The sequence below is a fragment of the Erpetoichthys calabaricus genome, chromosome 2, assembly GCF_900747795.2.
Source record: "Erpetoichthys calabaricus chromosome 2, fErpCal1.3, whole genome shotgun sequence".
In the NCBI taxonomy this organism is placed as follows: domain Eukaryota; kingdom Metazoa; phylum Chordata; class Cladistia; order Polypteriformes; family Polypteridae; genus Erpetoichthys; species Erpetoichthys calabaricus.
Genome location: NC_041395.2, coordinates 328,294,315 through 328,316,046, shown reverse-complemented (window position 1 = coordinate 328,316,046; position 21,732 = coordinate 328,294,315). Strand labels below are relative to the sequence as shown.

The following is a 21,732-nucleotide window of genomic DNA, read 5'->3' as shown; positions in this document are numbered from 1 at the left end:
CAAACACAAACAACAGTTCTTATTCCTCTTAACTGTGCTTTATGAACAAAGGCAGCTTAGGTAAATGAAGTGGTTCAGGCGCATGTAGGAGTGCTGAGCTGGAACAGAGCCAGCTTGACGTCCTGTCTGCAGGGCGCTGTGTCCTTCCTTGTTCAATGAAATGAATGTATGCTTATTTGTAACCCAAAGGTCTTAGGCATAGCACAATATAGTAAATTCCAGAACTGAGATAATGGTGCCATTATCTTGATTTGCTCTGTTGGTGGATGGAGTGTAGTAATGTTGGGTTGGGAGTGAATCAGCCTGGTGTTGCACATACGGAAGCCACAGATGTCCTTCTATTACTCAATTGAATAACATGATTGAGCATTGTTATAATGCAATACTTTTTATTTTCCAACTGATTGAGTAATGCTATACCACAACACTGCAGAGCGAGATCCCAGATTACGTAAAGAATCGGGCACAGTTGTTAGCACTGCTGCTCTGGAGATGAGGGTTCAAAGCCAAGTGAAGTCTGTGTGGAGTTTGCATGTTCTCAACATGTCCACGTGGGGTTTCTTCCAAATCCTAAAAATGTGCATATTAGGCCAATTGAGACTCTACGCTAGCTTTTTATGAGTGAGATTTGATGACCAGTAATGTCATCCAAGGTTTATTACTGCCTAGTACTTGATCCTGCCAAAATAGGCCTCCCTGTAATAGAATAAATTGGTTCATAAAAGTATCTGCTATTTGTCATTTGGCTGACACCCATATCCAGGATGAATGTTCATGTCAGTTTAGTCAGGGGCAGGATTTAAACCAGCAGCTTTATGGTTTAGTGCCTTTAGTGCCAAACTGGACGAAAAAAAAATCTTAAAATTTCATGAGGTGAACTTTATATATATATATATATATATATATATATATATATATATATATATATATATATAAAATACATAAGTATATGTTAAAATTAAAATTATTATATATATAATAATAAAATATTATAATTAATATAAAAAATTAAAATAGCACCCCCATAAAATATCATGAGATGACCTTATATGTATATATGTTATATAATAAAATATAAATAAAATGCCACACTGATAAACCAAAACATTTTGACCACCTGTAGACCCGCCTACGCACGGTCTTTACAAGACCTGTAAAGGTGCCCTGAGGTATCTGGCACCCAGACGTTACCAACAGATTTTCTACTCCTGTAAGTTGCAAGGTGGAGAAGCTGTGATCGAACTTGCTGTTCCAACACATCACACAGATTCACAAGTGGATTGAGATCTCAAGAATAATGAGGACACCTTGAGATCTTCATTGTGCTCCTCAAGCCATTCCTATACAATTTTTGTGGGGTGGCAGGGTGCATTATCCTGCTGAAAGATGCCACTTCCTTTGAGGAATACCGTTGTCATAAAGAGGCTTATCTGGTCTGCAGAGATGTTTAGGTAAATGCTACGTTTCAAATTAATGTCCATGTGAATCCTCAGACCCAGGGTGTCCCAGCGAGACATTGCCCAAAGCATCACACTTCCTCCACCAACTTTTCTTGTTCCCACAGTGCAGAGCAATCTCTTCTCCAGGTAAATGATGTGCATGTACCCCTGTCATTGACAGAAAATAGGATTCATCAGAATTGATGACTTACTTCCACTGATCCAAAATCCAGTTCTGACACTTGCGTGCCCATTGTAGGCGCTTTTGATGATGGGCAAGTGTTAGTAACCACTACATAGTCTCATATGGAGCAGGGTTGAATGCACTTTTTGTCAAGTCCCAGTCAGCACAATTGGATCCATCATCAGGAACTGAAAGGTGGATCCATCACTTTGTAAAGAAGGTTCTCTGTCAAAACGTGGTCGGACAAGATGTAGGTAAGTAAGGGAATCAACAAAGAATCCAGCTATCACCTTGAAGGATCTACATAAGTCAGTTGCTGCAACTGAGGTACATGTACGCAACTCCACAATATCTAGAGTTCTCAATAGCAGTGGCCTACTTGGGAGGGTTGAAAGAAAAAGCTCATTACTCAGGAATATTCATAAAAATATACATGTGGAGTTTGCAACAATGCATGAGTAGGCCCAGCTAGGATGTGGGAAATATTTTGTGATCAGACTGAAACCAAAATAGAGCCTTTCAGCCAAATTTTAGAGCACTATGTATGGTTCAGACCCTAAACCGTCCATTGTCTCAAAAAACAGCACCCCTACAGTGAAGTATGGTGGTGACAACATAATGCTGTGGGGATGATTTTCTTATGCTGACGCTCAGACTCTTGTTATGATGGAAGCAAGAATGGAAAGAATGAAAAAGAGAGAAATACAGAACGAGAACTGTACAGAACTGAGGCTTGGGAGAAGGTTCACCTTTTAGCAAGATACCATGATCCCAAGTATAAGATCAACATAACAGTGGAGTGGAACTAAAACAAAAAAAAAATCTTACAATAACTCAGCCAAAGTTCTGATCTAAGTCTCATTGAGAATCTGTGTCAGTCTTTATATATTGCAGTCCAGTAGCACAATCTTACCATCCAGAAAGATCTTCAGAAGATCAGCTCTGAGCAGTGCAAAGCTGGGTCAGACTTACTGCTGTTTTTGAGACGTGTTTTATCGTGTTCTTAGATGGCCTGTGACATACACTTGGCACCAAAGGTACTACTATAATCTCTTAATAGAGGATAGGAAGAAATGCCAAAAGCAGCAATGTAACTGTTATCTGTAACCTCTTACCTGACTCACCACGTGTATTCAACCTACAGAGACCGCTAATGAGAGGTCGCATGCTGACTATGACTGTTTTTTATTTTAACTCCTTTACTTCAGCCCAGTTTACCACCCATATTGGAATTGTCAAAGCATTTTTTGTGCACTTAAGGGGCCGCAGCGAGACCTGAAATGGACAATAGTAATAAGACCTTCAGTTTTAAGATTTTACTAAAAAATTATATTTATTTCCATCTTAACCAATAATAGCAAATATAACCAATGCAAAGAATTATACAACCTGGATGGATTCATTCAGTCCCAGATGATAGTTCTCAGGTGGCTCAGTACCTTGACAGTCCTTAATCGAAAAGTGAAAAGAAAGATTTCTTGCCAGAGACAGATCTCCTTGGAAAGTGTCCAGCAACTAAGCAGATAGCAAATGCCATTTAAATGTCCGTGGTTCCTCTTAAAGTGTCAGAAAGGCAGAAATTGAACCAAACACTCCATTCTGGCAACAAAGCACCAACTAAACTAAAACTAATCTAAAAACTGAACTGAGACTCTTACTGTGTTTTCATACCTTGTTTGCTTAGTGCATTTTTTTTTTTAACTCTGGTGCGATTTCCTTGAAAGTCCAGTTTGTTTAGGTAAGGATGTGAACATGGTGATCACACTTGGGTGTGGACCAAAACAACTGGACTGAGACCCTTTGGATAGGGTGGCCCTGGTGCAGTTCCCAGTGAATCCTGGAGTGGTTAACCTAAGGTATGAATGTGATCCAAAATGGGGCTGAACCACATTAAATACTGTGTATTATACGTGAAATTGTGTGTGCTGTGGTAGTAAACATCTGCTGTTGGTAATTAGGAAATCTAATTCACAGCATAATGATTCAAGGGATAACATAGAGCATTAAAAAAATTAAAAAGGTAAAAGTAAATTTGTTCATAGGTACAAAAGTAGCACAATTTGCGTAAAGAAATCTCATCATTAATTATCAATAGATAGATAGATATATACTTTATTAATCCCCAAGGGAAAATTCACATACTCCTGCAGCAGCACACTGATAAAAACAATATTAATTAAAGAATGATAAAAAACACAGTGCAAAGTAAAAAGTTCAAGGTGGAGAGTGCGAGGCAGGTATAACAGTCAATAACATTGTATAATGTTACCGTTTAACCCCCCCCCCAGTGGAATTGAAGAGTCACATAGTGTGGGGGAGGAACGATCTCCTCAGTCTGTCAGTGGAGCAGGATGGTGACAGCAGTCTGTCGCTGAAGCTGCTCCTCTGTCTGGAGATGATCCTGTTCAGTGGATGCAGTAGATTCTCCATGATTGACAGGAGCCTGCTCAGTGCCCGTCGCTCCGCCACAGATGTCAAACTGTCCAGCTCCGTGCCCACAATAGAGCCTGCCTTCCTTACCAGTTTGTCCAGGCGTGACGTGTCCCTCTTCTTTATGCTGCCTCCCCAGCACACCACCGCGTAGAAGAGGGCACTCACCACAACCGTCTGATAGAACATCTGCAGCATCTTATTGCAGATGTTGAAGGACGCCAGTCTTCTAAGGAAGTACAGTCGGCTCTGTCCTCTCTTGCACAAAGCATCAGTATTGGCAGTCCAGTCCAATTTATCATCTAGCTGCACTCCCAGGTATTTATAGGTCTGCACTCTCTGCACACAGTCACCTCTGATAATCACGGGGTCCGGGTGGGTAGCACCTAATTCAGCCTCAGAGCCCCCATCTCTAGTGCGGGTCTATCAAAACACATACAGAGGTGGTGAGATATGAATAGCAGTACTCTGGGAGACCGACAATCAAACCCCTTAATGTTACACCACAAAAGTGACGCAGGCAGGTGGGGTGTTCTCTCAATGAGATTGATTTTGGATGTGATGCGGATACGGAGGTGAGGCACAACAACTTTGACGTATGTACTAAATATTAATCAAGCATTCCAACATTAACAAATATTCCTAAGAGTTAAGACAGTGGCCATGTGATTTAAGACTCAAATGAGGTTACATTCATATGGCAGCTGCTGGAGAGTAAGTATGCACCATCATACAGTTAAATAAAAGTCAACCTGACATCATAAAACTGAAGCACATTCCCTTGGCAGCGCCTGCTTTCTTTTTGTGCAATCGCCTATTTGAAACCTGTCTGTTTTGTATCATGTGTGGTAGCTCGTAATTTTCAAGTAGTCTTTCATTTTTTCAATAACAGGTGTTTTGCTCATAGAACAGGGTTTGTTAGATACACCCAGTGTTGTGCATGAACTAGTTCAAAAGACACGTTCGCTGAACAAGCTAATTTTTCTAATAACGTTGAACTTATTGTAATGTATTTGCAAGTGAAGAACTTGAACATGAGCTAGTTCAGTTTTAGGTGACATTCTGGATCTGGTTTAGGTCCAGATTAAACGTTTTGCCTTATCCTGTAATGTAGGGGTGGAGCCGAATACGAATAAGGCATAGTGGATAGTGGATTTTTACAAATATTTATTTTGTACAAATTTTTTGCCATTTATTTGTAATCGGGAAAAAATAACGTAAAATCCAGTAGGCACTGTCTGTGTCTGCTTACTTGTGCTTAAGCTGCAACCCTGGTGATACGAGCACGCAGTGAAGCTCCACTTTCGCTTTTAGGAAAACATTGTACTTCGTGAGGCCACTTTTTCCCTGTTGGACATGCAAAAGTGACGCGAATTTTGACCGGCAGCATAACAGGTTAGTTCACCTACACGCTGGTTCCACAGTCACCATTTGTGTCACATGGTTGGAAATAGAGCAGTAATTTATATGTATACTTGCATCTATTTAATTTCTTTTTTGACTTGGAGGATATTAGCATGGGCGGCACGGTGGCGCAGTGGGTAGCGCTGCTGCCTCGCAGTTGGGAGACCTGGGGACCCGGGTTCGCTTCCCGGGTCCTCCCTGCGTGGAGTTTGCATGTTCTCCCCGTGTCTGCGTGGGTTTCCTCTGGGCGCTCCGGTTTCCTCCCACAGTCCAAAGACATGCAGGTTAGGTGGATTGGCGATCCTAAATTGGCCCTAGTGTGTGCTTGGTGTGTGGGTGTGTTTGTGTGTGTCCTGCGGTGGGTTGGCACCCTGCCCCGGATTGGTTCCCTGCCTTGTTCCCTGTGTTGGCTGGGATTGGCTCCAGCAGACCCCCGTGACCCTGTGTTCGGATTCAGCAGGTTGGGAAATGGATGGATGGATGGATATTAGCATATATGGTTATACGTGTTTGTTGCTGGATATAACTCAATAAAGTGTATTTAAACAAAAAAGTTTTCATGATTATTGAATTTTATTCAAGAACATTGTAATAGCCTAATATAAGGCATGCAAAATTGAAAAAAGTAAACTCATGGGTCATTTCATCTCACTCCTTGAAAAACACAAAATGAACTGAACAAGAACTAGTTCAAAATTGAAATGGTGAACTATGAATGTGAATTTATTAATTTTAATTTGTGTGAACTCAACTTTGAGTGAGTTCTTGTGAGGTGTGAACTTGTACAACACTGAATACACCATATAATTATGAAAAATGCAGCCGTGAGCAAAAATAAGCAGTTGAACCCTTTGTGATTTTTAAATTCCTGTTAAAAAGTTTCTACCCAATGAAAGAAGTACACAACACACGCACTGCTCATTTATCGTTACTTCTGGTTCACTTGAAAGTTTGCTGTATGAAACATAACTGAACAAACTGGAGATTGAAACAAAATAACTAATCGCTCCATGATTTGGAACAAAACAAACAGCCCAGGAGTGTGAAAACACTTTTTACCGAAAAAAAGTTCTAATGAAAATCAGCCAACTCTCTCCCCCTTCCCTCCCCAAACCTGACTTACCATCCGCTGGCAAAGCAGCTAAAACTTTTACAGTTTCTCAAAGCACAGCAAGGTTATCAGACAAGCTCACGGCTGATTCCAGTGGGAATCAAAAGCTGCAGTGCGCTGCAAACAGACTGGGTGTACATAACATTCTAAGTAAGGTCCTGCACTGCCTTTCAGCTTTCCCAGAATACACTTCACTTCTGTCCAGCTTAACAAGTCTTTTAAGCTTAAGTCATTTACCTGAAATCTATCAATTGAGAAGGTAAAAGCATCTTCCATGCAAGGCCCTACAAAATATCGATGTGGTGGGTTTGAATATTTTACACAAACCTCATATTTTTAGTTTTAATTTTTTAGAAATATATTTTTGACAAAATATTTGACTTTAAAAGTAAACTGTTAGAACAGTTGGGTTGTCAATAAAAATACTTACTGGAGGAGTGTGTGTATGGAAATGTAAAGACTGATGACTTTCAAGGCGATTGAATACTTTTGCAAGGCACTGTATATGTATATAAAGCTACAATATATGTAGCGAAAGTAATGAAGACTGAGATTTGGTTGAAGAGCAACCCACCATACTGGCTCATTGCCTAATAGGTACAATTCAAATTGCCATTTTTGTTTGTTTTCATTTATTAAATATACATACTGCTACAAATACCATTTAAAAAGAATAATTTCTGATGTTCCCAGTTCTGGGTATTTCACAATATTAATTTAGAAGACTGAACTTTTTTACATTGTTGTAGTCATTTTACCTGATTTTTGTGACTCTGTGTCTTGTGTTTTGTCTTGCAGGTGGTTTGACAAGTCCTTCACTTTCATTGTTTATAAGAATGGCACAATGGGCTTGAATGCAGAACATTCCTGGGCTGATGCTCCTATTGTGGGACATCTATGGGAGGTACAGTATCAGCTACGTATTGTGGGTTAAGATTTTAACTAAAACTCATAGAAACATATCAATTTGTAACAGTGTGGGTGAAGAAGATAAGGTCCCCAGGTAGTAGCAGTGAAGCATCAGGGTGCAAGCTTGAAACGGAGAGTGTACATTGGCCATGAATGTTAACTGTAAGGTCGGGGATATACTTAATGCTATGCAACTTGTGTGTCTGAGGGTGCTGCTGCTATGCAAGTAGTGTACTGTCTATACTTGCACGTGTACTTTAAGTAAATCTGGAGGATTCCACCAGGTGGCACTTTGAGCAATCATCATGGTGAGAAAACAACATTCGGTTTTGCTGTGATGTGAGTTGAGGGAAGAAAGATCAAAAAGATCCTTAAAGATAAAAATTCTTTGCATTCTGATGCTGTTGCAAAGGTGCAGAAAAACAAGGACGGCAACAGTGACACCAAAGATGGCATTGCATCATTATGATAGGAAATATGCAATGCTTGTATTGCCTAGGCGAGAAATGGATGAAGAAAAGCACCACGAATACATTCCTATGTCAGCATGTAAGTTTGATGATTTGCCTCACTGCATCGAACCATTCATCAAACATCGACGCACGCAGATTTATCCTGTTGGAGTGGCATTGTGGCTTATTGCCACATGTTGACAGTAAACAATGATGCTGACGAATGCTGAGAACGCGCAGCAGCCATGATGAGTGTGCGTACACATTCTGGGCGTGAAGCATAAGGCGGAGTGGTGGCTCTGAGGGTAGAGATCTGCACTGGCAATCGGAAGGTTGCTGGTTCAAATCCTGTAAATTACCAAAAGGGACTCTGCTCTGTTGGGCCCTTGAGCAAGGCCCTTAACCTGCAATTGGTAAATGCTTTGAGTAGTGAGAAAAGTGCTATATAAATGCAAAGAATTATTATTATTATTATTATAAACCAGCCCTAAGTGGGAGAGTCATAATGACTAGTTGTATGCCAGGTAACCTGAAACAGATGTTACCAACAGGGGGATTTAAATTTTACAGATATTTGTAAAAATGGTATATAATAGTACAGTTGTTATCCCTTGGTGATTTGCTGGTTTTATGGGTCCAGGATCCCCACAAATGCAGAAATTCACAAATACATTTTAGGTCCATGATTACTGTATATTCTAAGTTTATTGCACTAAATAATATGCAAAAAGTTGTGGAAAACGTGATACAGAACGATCACTGTGCAAATCAATCACATGTGTGAGGCTGGCTGGGAGACAAAGATGTGTGGCATCCTCCAGACAAAGTGAGTAGTTCGGCAGTTCTTAGTAAGCTGTACCTTTTTACTAACTTTAATTTATAATATGTTTATTGTATTATTGAAGCTGGTTGGATTAATAATCTGTTTATTGGATCCAGTGTTGTGTTGGGTCTTGTGTGTCTGGAGTTTGGAGGCTCAGTGGCTCCCCCTACTGCTAACAATAGATAGATAATACATTATTAGTCCCCAAGGGAAAATTAAATGGTAAGTTCAGTATTTTTTAAGTTAAAGTTTATTTCTTCACAACCATGGTATATATACAATTTCAATGTGAAATTATGTTCTAAAGTAAAGTGTTTTCTATAAATTAAAAAACATATGCTGTGCTTTACAATGGAGGCTATGGGGCATGGAACACCACCAGGAAGCTAAAGTTTAAAAATGTACCGATAAAGCAGCAAAATGTTTGATATACAAAAACATGCTGTCTGTGTTTCTGATGCATGTTTGTGACGACAAAAGGGATCTGGGTATAATCATTTTATCGCATATTCCTGGTACTGTTTTTCTTGTGGCGAATATAACTTTTTTTTCACTTGTGTGAGTTCTAACATAAATACGGAGCTAATCAAAACAAAACCAACTATGTGGGCATGAACAGCTTACTTTGGTCTCTAGTGAGGAGGATGGAAATTTGTTGCACAGGAAGACAAGTGCTTCGCTATCATGTCCGGCTGGTCTTCTTTTAAAACGGCTGAACGTACTATTACCTTTTTTTTTTTTTTTGTTCAAAAATGACATGTTGTGGCTGCGTGCAGGAATGACAGGTTGTAACACAAAAGGAAAGGTCGGAACACCAGCCGCCTCATCCCGTTTACTACTTTAGCCCAAAATAAAAACCATGCCTGTAGGCGATACAATAAATCGCCTCAGGCACAGCTACAAAGTAACAATCTCTCGGCTGTCGAAATAAGAGTCAGTCACTAGAGCTCCGCCCAGTGGGTTACTCTTAGTGGAAATGACACCTCCTTTTAGATGGCTGGTTTTCTTATAGTGCACAAACTGGGAGGGGCGGGGCTAAGTGCCCTCACTGGGAGGGGTGGGGTTACACGCCCTCATTGGGCGCTTACTTGGTGCTACAGGGAGAGAAGACGAAGAGAACATTAGTGAGAGTGCCCCCTCTTGCCCTGCTGGGGTATCACATACCTCGATTGAGCCCGTCAGGAGATCCTCCGCTGGGCATGCGTGACATGTGTATAAACTATTTTACAAAGTGTGTGTAATTGCAAGATGCAGATCAGTGCTCGATCCGCATGACTTGGTTTAATTGACTGAACCTATTTGCTAAGTCTTTAAGCTTTTCCATAGCCAACATAGCAAAATATTTGTTTGTTTTGTGAAGAAATATCTTTGACTTGAAAAATACCAAATTTATCCTTTGTTTAAAAAAAAATCAACCTTTTGTTTTCTCAGCAAGTTTTATCCTATGACAGCTTCCAGTTGAAGTATGCAGATGACGGCCATTGTAAAGGAGAGCCAAACCTCAGCATCCCTATGCCTCAGAGACTGCAGTGGGACATTTCTCAGGAGGTGAGAGATCACAGCTTTGCCATTCATGTTTTCCTGCTTCTAAATGAAATGAAATTTTGCAGCATGTGTAAAGAACCAATCATTTTCGTAGAGTATTTATCCAGATAGTAATGTTTTTTAATATTACTAGGGGGCTTTGACCCCTGCTCACTTTGCTCGCTTACCCCTGGGTTTGGTTAACCAGATATACAATTTAAAGAGATTGTTATTTTCATGGGAATTATTACATATGCATTATTTTCACTTTTACTTTAAAACTTTAGTAAAACAATATTTGGAATTAACTTTTCTTCAAGATCGCATTGAATTATGATTCCATGTTTGGACTTACATCGTGACAATGCAACGTATAACTGCCCGTGAGTGAATATCGTTTCTTTCACTCTAACAAATAAAATTACTTTTTCGGATGTTTGTCCATTCACTTTCTTCTTCGCTTAGTCATTAACTTGTCATCTAGAAAGTATAAAATTATTGTCCTGATAAAATTTGTAAGAGCTGTGAGCGCAGAAGTGTGTCTGCCAAAAGCATTCACACGACTGAGGTTAGATGACCGTGGTCTTGTTTGAAAATGGTTGTAAGTAGGGCATGACTTGAAAGAATCTCATGTTAAAAGTCTCCGACTCACGAGACTTCTTACCACGCCAACGTTTTTGGAATCTTTTAATTCTCACCGGCAACACAAATTAGACGATCTACACATCTCCGACTTAAAGTTTAAATCCAAACAATATATTCAATCTCTTTTCGCTGTTCCGTTATTTCACCGAGTAATAATTTCCGTTTGTTTGTGCTAATGCGATCTTTACTATCCTTTTTTTGAGACTTTCAAATTTTCGTACTTCCAGTATATCTAACCTGCTCTGCATGTGGACCACGCCAATGTTTTTGAAATCTTTTAATTCTTGTGGATACGCCTCTTCATTGGGAAGAAAGACTACTTTTTTTTCCCTGATGGCAACATGAATTGTACAATCTACAAATGTCCGACTTAAAGTTTAAATCTGAACAATATATTCAATCTCTTCGCTGTTCCGTTATTTCACCGAGTAATAATTTCCGTTTGTTTGTGCTAATGCGATCTTTACTATCCTTATTTTGAGACTTTCAAATTTTCATACTTCCAATATATCTAACCTGCTCTGCATGTGGACCACGCCAACATTTTTGGAATCTTTTAATTCTTGTGGATACGCCTCTTCATTGGGAAGAAAGACTACTTTTTTTTTCCCTGATGGCAACACGAATTATACGATCTACAAGTCTCCGACTTAAAGTTTAAATCTGAACAATATATTTGATCTCTTTTCGCTGTACTGTTATTTCACAGAGTAATAATTTCTGTTTGTTTGTGCTAATACGATCTTTACTATCCTTTTTTGAGACTTTCAAATCTTCGTACTTCTAACGATCTTTACTATCCTTTTTTGAGACTTTCAAATCTTCGTACTTCTATTATCTCTAACCTGCTCTGAATGTGTACCATGCCAAAGTTTTTGAATTCTTTACAACGTTCTACTTTGTCATCTACTCTTTGTCTTTTATTTCTGGCCCCGGGCGTGGTTAAATCTCTTGGCACAAAGACTCGTCTCGTGGGATGTGTAAGTGCCTGTCCAAAAAAATCCTGTCTCGTCTCCTTCTAAGATATTTTTTATAATAGATTATATCTGGGTTTTGACATTCCCAAGTGATCAAAACTGGAAGTAAACTGCACAAACGTGAAGGGTTATTATTAGTAAAAGAATGACAGGCTAACAAACTCCTCGAAGTGCAGTGGATGTTTGTATTGTGTTACAATGTGTAGAGTTTAATGCGGTGTCTCGGATACATCATCTGTCATCCTCCACTGTGCTTCATTTCCAGTGCCAAATGGTTATAGAGCGTTCCCTGACAGTGGCACAGGCATTAGCAGATGATGTAGATTCCCATACCTTTTTGTTCACAAGCTTTGGAAAAGGCCTCATCAAAAAGTGCAGAACGAGTCCTGATGCCTTCGTCCAGTTAGCTCTTCAGCTGGCCCATTTCAGGGTAAATATGAATTTTCTTTCCTTTGTCTCTTAATGTTTTATGTAGATTTTTCCATTAGAAAAAGAAATTAAAATTCCACTCATTCCAACTGCTAGCCTTGATGCAAAACTACATTTTTAAAGCACACATGCATTGACCTTTATCTAAATTTATAACTTGTTGGTTGTAGTTCCCCCAACTCCCTGCAGATGGCAGTAGATTGTCGTCATTATAGTTCACCAAATACCTAAGCAGGAGTTGGGGGTGGGGGTGGGGGGGGGAGTTAAACGAAAACCTACAGTTCTGACCTGGAGAAGCAACTCAATGAAGTCTACTTAAGAAACCAATCACACAGACGTGTTACACACAGACGTGAACACATTTGTTGGTCCCCTTTAGAGCTCATTAAAAAAATGCTGTATGCCCCCTGAAAAGTGATGAAATGAAAAGCAATTGTACCCTGTGTACCTGCATGCCTTTGATATGTTATTGAGTAAAGCAAAAGAAGTGTGACAAGAGATCAAGAATTGCTTATTCTACAAAGAGATTCTAAAATGGCCTGAACACATTTGTTGGTAATCCTAGAAAAGATCCTAAGTAATTGGATTTGTGAGTGATTTTCCAAATTTACTGTTTTCTTGAATTCGTATCCCACATGTCTCCAATTGTGCAGTCAGTCATTCAGCCAATTTAAATGCTGTTTGGTGTCATCATGTGTCCCACACTGAACATGGACCAGAGAGAGCAACGGAGAGAGTTGTCTGAGAAGATCAGAAAGAAAACGAGAAACAAGCATGTTAAAGGCAAAATCTCCAAGCAGCCTGATGTTAATGGGACAACAGTTAAAAATATTATGAAGAAGTTTAAGGTCCATCAGACTGTAGCCATCTCCACTGGAATGAAGAAGTTTAAGGTCCATCAGACTGTAGCCACGTCCACTGGACACAGCCAAAAGAGGAAAATCAACTCTAGAATGGGCATCGGGACAGTGAGAATGGTAGACAAAAAGCCAAAGACAGCTTCCAAAGAGATACCAGCTGAACTCCAAGGTCACGGTCCATCAGTATCTGATCACACCATCCGTTACTTTTTTTGAATGACAGTGGGCTCAATGGAAGAAGACCCAAGAGGACCCCACTGTTAAAAAAAATGTGGAAAGCATACCCCTGGCCACAGACAGACAGACACCAGAATGTCCAAAACACACTTCTTTTATTTCTTTCAGCACCACAATGCCTTCCTCCAACACTCTTTCTTCTTCTCTTTCTCTTTCTCACCGCCTCTCCCCTCCTCACAAGCTTCGTCTCCTTCCTCCCAACTATGGCTCTTCTTCTGGAGGGAGGCGGTCCCTTATATACTGACCCGGATGAGCTCCAGGTGCTCCCCTTGATGACACTTCCTGGTGTGGCGGAAGAGTCCAGAGAGTCCCTGGAAGCACTCCGGGTGCCCCTGGGAATTCTTCCGGCAGCACTTCCTGTTGTGGCGGAAGTGCTGCCATCCGGGACTTCACGACTGTCTGGGCGCCCCCTGGTGGTGACCACGTCCTCCGGTAGGGATGAATGTCCCAACTCCGGTCCAGTGGCTCATAAACAGACCCGGGCAGCTGCCCCCTCGTGGCCCAGGGGAGGTATTGTCCATCACGGGGACCATCCAGTCGTCCCGGCTGGGTAGGGTCCTCATCCATCTGGGACAAAAAGCATAAAAAATCCATAGTGGAATTTGCTGAAGTGCATATTTGACAAGCCACAGTGCTTCTGGGAGATTGTCCTTTGGATGATGAGACCAAACTGGAGCTTGTTGGCAGGTCACATCAACTCTGTCTACACAGATGAGAAAATGAAGCTTTCAAAGAAAATAACACCAAACCTACTGTGAAATATGGAGGAGGCTTAGTGATGTTTTGGGGCTGCTTTGCTGCTTCTGGCATGGGGTACCTTGAGTCTGTGCAAGGAACAACAAAATCTCAAGACCATCAAGACATTCTGCAGCAAAACATCCTGCCCAGTGTCAGAAGGCTCTGTGTCAGTCGCAGCTCATGGGTCATCCAACAGGATAAGGAGCCAAAACACACAGCGAAAAGCACCCAAGAATGGCTAAAAACCAAACACTGGACTACTCTGAAGTGGCCTTCTATGAACTCTGATTTGAATCCCATTGAACATCTGTGGAAAGAACTGAAACATGCAGTCTGGAGAAGACCCCTTCAAAGCTGTTCCAGCTGGAGCAGTTTGTTCAGGATGAGTGGGCCAAACGACCACTGGACAGGAGCAGAAGTCTCATGGAGACCTCCAGGAATCACTTGTGTGCAGGGATTGAAAATTCTCAGGGATGTGCAACAAAATATTAGGTGAAGGGTCCCAACATTTTCGTGTTATTATTTGAAATATTCTTTTGAAACACAACTCTAAAGCAAAGCCTGATTTCTGTTAAATATGGAATAAACAATGATGAGGGCCAATTACTTTTGTCCATTATTTCAAAATTAATTGTGGGGTCTTCATTTTTAGTGAAGGGGTACCAACACATTTGTCCACAATCCCATGACAGGCCTTGGCTCTCCACAACCTTGAACCACAGCAAAGTATTTGAACACAACTGACACATGGACGCCATTCTTATTGTTATATGCAACGGACTCCCCTGTCTCATCACTTATAGCAAGCATTGTTTTATAATTTTAAACCAGAAGAGTGACTGCATGAACGGTACATGAATGAAGCTGACACTTGTAGAATGTGAATGTAATGCAGCGCTCCCTTTGTGTTTTTTCTTTTAGGACAAAAAAAAATTCTGCCTAACTTACGAAGCCTCAATGACACGACTCTTTAGAGAAGGAAGAACTGAAACTGTCCGCTCGTGTACGATAGAATCGTGTGCTTTTGTTCGTGCCATGGAAGAGCCCAGCAAAACGGTGAGCTGTACAGAAAGAGTGCCACGTGTGACTGTTGCTTACAAGAAACTGATGCACAAGCCTAAGAGTTCCTGGGGATGTCTGTGGGCTGAGTTGCTTGTCTTTTTCTGGTGATTTGAAAGGACAGGAAAAGACGCTCATAAAGAGTCCTACAGTGTGACATGCTTGGTAGCACAACATAAGATGAACAGAATTGAACAAAATGGCCTGGTTGCTAAGTGCTTAGCTTTGTTTTCAATAACTCCACTCAGTGTGCAGAACCAGTCCTCATCATTTTAGTTGTAGTAGCTGTCACTTGTCTTATAGTGCATTTCAATTCTTTGACACTTCTCACCATCAAGCGTATATCCAACAGATATTGTCTGTGTGGAAGGCTGTCTTTCTAATGTTTTTTTCTTGCGTTCCAATCTTGCCCTTCTTATTGACTTTGAGATCCAGTCCATGACGAGTATCAGATTGGTGGGAGATCCCCCTTGGACAATCTCTACCGATATTCAATGCTTACACCACCTGCAGGGAAACACCATGCGTAACCCTCTGACTTTAATTACAATGGCAAGTCACAACCCTGCACACCCCAAAAGGAACCAACCCATTGGGTGGCGACCCCATAGCTTAAGAAACTTGTGTCAGAGACTACTGAAGATACCAGTTCAGTTTATGAAGGCTATTAGTGTGGTGGATCCGAGGCTGTTAGTTTGTCAACAAGAATACAGGGACCACCGATAAAAACATTGCACAAACATTAGAAAGATTTTTTTTCCACACAGAGACACATGAAATAAGTGAGTAAATACTGTGGTGAGGACTTTCAAAGCTCAACTCAGTGTTACTTTGGGAGAACACAGAACATAAGGCAAGAAGATAATAAATCTGACAAATGAGAGGAGACCATTCAGTCCATCAGGGCCGTCTGTTTAGCTAATAGCTAAGCTGTCCCGATATCTCATCTCAATTCTTCTTAAAGGTTCTCCAGGTTTCTGCTTCTGCTCCATGTCTTAGTAGTTTGTTCCAGAGTTTCACAACTCTTTGTGTAAAGGAGAGCTTCCTGGCTTCAGTTTTAAATGCACGTCCCCTTCATTTCCACTGATGTCTTTGTTTGCAGATTCACCATTAAGCTGAAAGAGCATTGCTGGATCTCCTTTATTGATGACTTTGGGGATTTTAAATACCTGAATGAGGTCCCCATGCAGTCTCCTCTGCTCAAGAATAAAATAAGACATTAGTGAATAAGGTTGTCAAGCTTTTTCTGAGGGGCAGAATAGCCTGTTCTTGTCATAATTCTTGTAATGTTCAAGAAAATGTTTCAGAAAAATACAATTCGTGTTATTACTACAATGCACCAGCTGTTGGAATGAAAAGTGCAATGCATATGTCCCCGTTATATGCCATTTGGTTTGGCATTTGTAAAAGCACGGTTAAAATTTGTGTTGCACCATCTGTTGGAATAAGTGGCCAGGTAGTGTGGTGGAGGGTAGGTTTTGAGGACTTTCAAAACTCAACTCAAGTGCTATTTGTAGAGAAATTCATTTAATTGGATTGTCAAGTGGGGCTCTGGTCGGAATGGCCTTTTCTTGTCATAATTGTATTGATGTTCTGGAAAGGAAAACTCAACCCCCCGCCCACCCAGGAGTTGTTTGTATGTCCCCAAGTCTGGCTGGGTTTTCTTCTGACATGTCAAAGTTGTGTTTGTTAGTTTGAGTGGTGATTGTTCATGGATGGGCCACGGGTGACCTGTCAACAACAACATTTATTTATATAGCACATTTTCATACAAACAATGTAGCTCAAAGTGCTGTCCAAGCATGGTTACTACCTGGATTCAGAGGGTTTGAAAAAAAGTTCTGTCATTAATTGACTTGGGCTCTGTTTGTCCATTAAAATAGCTAACTTGCTGCGCTCCCTGTCTATGATTCATTAAAATCTTAGTATCTATCATAGACCTCAGCATTAACACTTGCAGTGCCATCTATTGGACTGTATTTCATAATGCATGTAGTAATAAAATGTACCATCTATTAGAATGACAAATACAATGCATTTTACTATTACAATTAATTGTGATGTGCCATCCATTGGAATGAAGAATGCAATACATATGTTGTATGCTATTTCATATTGAGTTCTTAAAAGAAGGGTTAAGGTTTGTTTTGCACCATCTGTTGGAGTGACAGTGACATAGCCACCAGATGGATACACAGACACTTGCCTTTCTATTCTGGTGATTGTACTAAGAGTTCCATCTAAATTAATAAATGAATTAATTGAACTGAGTTCTCCACAGCCTCATGAATTAATGAATATGTCCTCATATATGTCAATAAGTGAATAACGTGAGTCATACTCATATTTCTTAATATTTACATTTATTTATTTGGCCGACGCCTTTATCCAAAGCGACTTGTAACATTTGAGGTCCCATTTCTTTTCTTTCTCCGATTGGAGAGCGGGGAGAGTTGGGGGTGTGAAGCGACTTGCTCAGGGTCACACAGTGCCAGTGGCGGGATTTGAACCCACAACCTCAGGGTTTGAGGTCCAAATCCTTAACCACTGCGCCACACTCATATCATATGAATGAATGTGTGATTTAATGAATGGTTGGAACGAAATTAGTTTCTTATTTTTTTTCTTCTTCTATTCTACCTTTGGAATCTAACGAACTGATATCTCAAAGAATCTCTTCTGATTTATTGACCATTTTTTGGCTTCACATAGGATGCCTGTTACCTCCAAGTTAATTCATTAATAGATAGATAGATAGATAGATAGATAGATAGATAGATAGATAGATAGATAGATAGATAGATAGATAGATAGATAGATAGATAGATAGATACTTTATTAATCACTGAGCTTTCCATAACTGTATGAATTAGGAAATTAAGCAGCCTTTACCATATGAATGAATGAACTGTACTGAGCCAGTAGCCCACCACAATGGCACTTTACAGATTTTAACCCCTGGTTGCAGAGCACGTTCTTTCTTCCTAGTCTGTTCACCTTAATAAAAGGACACATGTCCGTGTGTGTGTGTGTCTCTGTGTATCTGTGTGTCCGTTTGTCTGGTTGCTAGGGTGTTTGTGTTCTGTACTTACACCACTAGATGGAGATGGAGAACACAAAGTGAGAAGTACAGGGGCACAAGAAAAGGAGAGGAAGACACTGTGGTGCTAGAAGGGTTTGAGCTTGCAAGTGTTCACTCACTGTTATTTGCTTTAAACCTCAATTGTTTGGACCCTGAATGCTAATGACTGGTAACTTGATGTGGTAGGCAATGGTAAGTGAAATTAACAATCAACCCAAAGCCCTGACATGACTAGGCTAGAGTCACTATGCCTGGCTTCAGCCTTCTGCTTGGTCGACTGCAAGTGCGTTAATTGGATTCTGGGGTGGTGAAAATTGTTGGGTAAATGGATTGAAGAGACCCCATGAGCACTCGGTTCTCTACAGCAGTGGTCCCCAACCTTTTTGACAGCAAGGACCACTTTACTAGAAGTACATTTTTCCAGGGACTGGTTGGGTTGAGGATTCGGGGCGGGTTCATAGGGCAGTTTTATACGAAATTTACATTACATTTTGATTATTATTAAGTTATTAAGCAGTTTGCATACGTTTGCAACCCGAGATTTTTCTTCTTTTTTTTCATATAACAAAGACATATGCATTGCATTTGTCATTCCAACAAATTGCACATCACAAACATTCACACTGTTAGCGTTTTTTCATGTCTGCCATTTCTATAGGAGGATGACAATGAGTTAAATTCCAATGGATGTTTTTCAAATGTTGACAAGCAATAAGCAAAAGGTATCACTGAAAACCACAGAAAACAAAAACAGCAAAAAAAAAAACAGTATGAGGAAAGTTCGAAGAAAAAAAGTTTCTGTGTGGGGATCGTTGTGCACAACTGAGCTGCGACCACAGAACTAACCTCTCTGTGGATGATTCATTCAAGCATTTCAAAGTCACTTCGGTGTAATGAAAGCATCTGCTGAATGTATTACGTAGTAACGAGATTTCTATAGACTCGTGTCATATGGGGAAACTGTCGGGGCCATAAAAATACTTTGTTGTAATACTCTGTCAGCTCGGTCTCTCTCCTCACTCTGCACCGCTGCAAAGCCCTGCCCGTCTAGCGTTCTGAAAAGTCTGAATGAGTCTCCGTTGCCGGCAGTTCTCTCACGGCCCGGCTGTCAGACGGCTGCGGCCCGGGTGTTGGGGACCCCTGCTCTACAGGATGTCAATGCCCAAATGTGCCCCCCAAACAGAAAACATTCATAGAATGTCTTGGTTTGTCTTAAATGTCTTACCAGTTACTTCTACAGTCTTGTTTCTTTAACATCTGTCTTTTGTTTTATTCCCAGAATGACGAGAAGCTAAATCTGTTTAAGCAGGCATCAGAGAAGCACCAGCAACTGTACCGCCTGGCTATGACTGGATCTGGCATTGATCGTCATCTTTTCTGCCTTTATGTCGTGTCCAAGTACCTTGGTGTGGACTCCCCCTTCCTAAAGGAGGTCAGTATGCTCACCATGTGTTTCAGGGCCCCCAGGATTACCATTGTTTGATTGAGATGTTTAGTGTCCTGGGGTTGATGGGAAAGAAGAAGTCAAGCCAGAGTGGGCTTCTATCAGTCAAGTCTTGCATCCCGGCTAAGAATATTGGATTTATTTATAGGGTCTGTTGTTAAGATTTGTTACATTTTTTACAAGTGAGGTCTAATTTAGCAATTGTTTGATTTAGCTGGTGCTGCTCTCCTAGCTCTTGAGGGCCATCAGAACATGGCATTTATTAAACAAAAAAGGCTTTGACTGCTGCTCTCCACTTCCTTGGCAGGTGCTGTCTGAGCCATGGAGGCTTTCTACCAGCCAGACCCCTCATCAGCAGTTGGAATTGTTTGATCTTGTGAATAACCCAGATCATGTGACCAGTGGTGGAGGCTTTGGGCCTGTGAGTATTAAACCTGCCTTGTATATTAGAAATGTGTAATTAGCGATGATGATGATGTCCTCTCCTTCTTCATATATGAAGGCTTCATTTATAAATCGTGTTGGAATCCGTATCAAGACCAACATGGGACGTCTGCCGTGTGGTGCTCTTGTGGCTGCCTGTAGATGTCACTTTTGAGTTCTAAAAACATGGAGCAGTTGCTTGAAAATTATTTAACACTTTGACTGCTGGTCCATTTATTACCAGGACCTATGCATGTATGATAAATAATGGACTTCATCATAACTCGTAAAGAAATGTTTTAGAAAGGAACGATTTTATTATTACAACAAATGTAAAGAAACTGTGGATTACTTTATGTTGACCAGCAACGCTTCTAAAAGTCTCCATGTCTAGGAGCATGGCACCTTGCAGACCGCAGGCTTAGACGCCGCCAATATGACGCATTTCTTTGCGCTGTGTGCTCGGCTGGTGTCCCTGTGCGTCTCAAGTATTGTGACGAATCGTGTATTTCAGTAACAGTTGCTTGAGAGCTGCTAGGATTTTTGCTGCTGGTGTTTGTTCTTGTTGTGTGCCTGTTACTATAATAACATATAAAAAAGTGCATACAAGTGTAAATATATATAACATCCAGAATCGCTAATTTAAGTGCAAATATAGTTGAATATTTACTTATGTTTAACTGGAATATTCAAACCTCATTTTTTGGCTAATTTGACAGCCCTGTCTCCATCCCAGTCATATTTCTGCCATTTTTACAGAGCATCTCCCTTACTTGTGCATTATGGGTACAAAAACCCTCGCCTTCAAATATTCTAAAAAAAAGTAATTTAGTTCATCCCATAAAGTCTTGTGGTCCTCATCTAGTGAGGTGGTCTGGGAGAACCAGAACAGAACATTAGGGCTAGAAATGAACAACAAATTCAACTTCATGGAGATCCGAATGCAACAGAAGAAAGCTGATGTGACAGCTCCAACAGCGAGGACATTTGAGGCCACCAGAGTAACTTCTATATGACCATAAAGCTTTTACAGAAAATAGATCATAAAATAGGTCATTACGATAGCAACTGATGAGAAGAATTTAGAACTAAATTGCAGAATTACAGTATTTAAGGGTTCCTCTAGAGTGCCTCTTTCTGCGGAACAATTTGACTCAAAAACTAATCAGCATATCATCAGCTCATAACAGGCTTAAGTTTCGCGTTTGGTATTTTTCTGTCAAGCTGTTTTAGCGCTAGACCGTCCTTGAGAAACTGTGACACACACAGACAGACACAAACTGTGACACACAGACACACGCACACCCATCATCAAGTTATCGATGTTTTCGATATCAGGGGACCCTAAAATGTTGAGATCCGTTGAAAACTGGAGATCGAAATTTTTAACAAATCTAAAGCTTTAGCTCCTCTCCCTTAGACGATAGGTTATGGTGGGGGAGGGCGCAAAGTAAAAAAACTAAATCATTTGCTTATCAAAATAAATATTTATATATTCTGAGATTATTTCTCTCTATTATAAACAAAAACACCTACAATCTTTTGAAGAGAGACAGACACTT

The 21,732-nt window shown here is 40.5% G+C and overlaps 1 protein-coding gene across 2 annotated transcripts in view; it reads left to right on the top strand.

Annotated features, from left to right (window-relative positions):
* cpt1ab (carnitine palmitoyltransferase 1Ab (liver)) overlaps nt 1–21,732 on the top strand; it is a 151,057-nt gene that overhangs the window by 120,411 nt on the left and 8,914 nt on the right. For both annotated transcript variants that reach the window (XM_028796018.2, XM_028796019.2), the window contains exons 12-17: nt 7,367–7,472; nt 10,184–10,300; nt 12,164–12,328; nt 15,084–15,218; nt 19,583–19,735; nt 20,055–20,168. In XM_028796018.2, the coding sequence (XP_028651851.2) occupies nt 7,367–7,472; nt 10,184–10,300; nt 12,164–12,328; nt 15,084–15,218; nt 19,583–19,735; nt 20,055–20,168 (790 nt within the window). The remainder of the gene's footprint in view (nt 1–7,366; nt 7,473–10,183; nt 10,301–12,163; nt 12,329–15,083; nt 15,219–19,582; nt 19,736–20,054; nt 20,169–21,732) is intronic.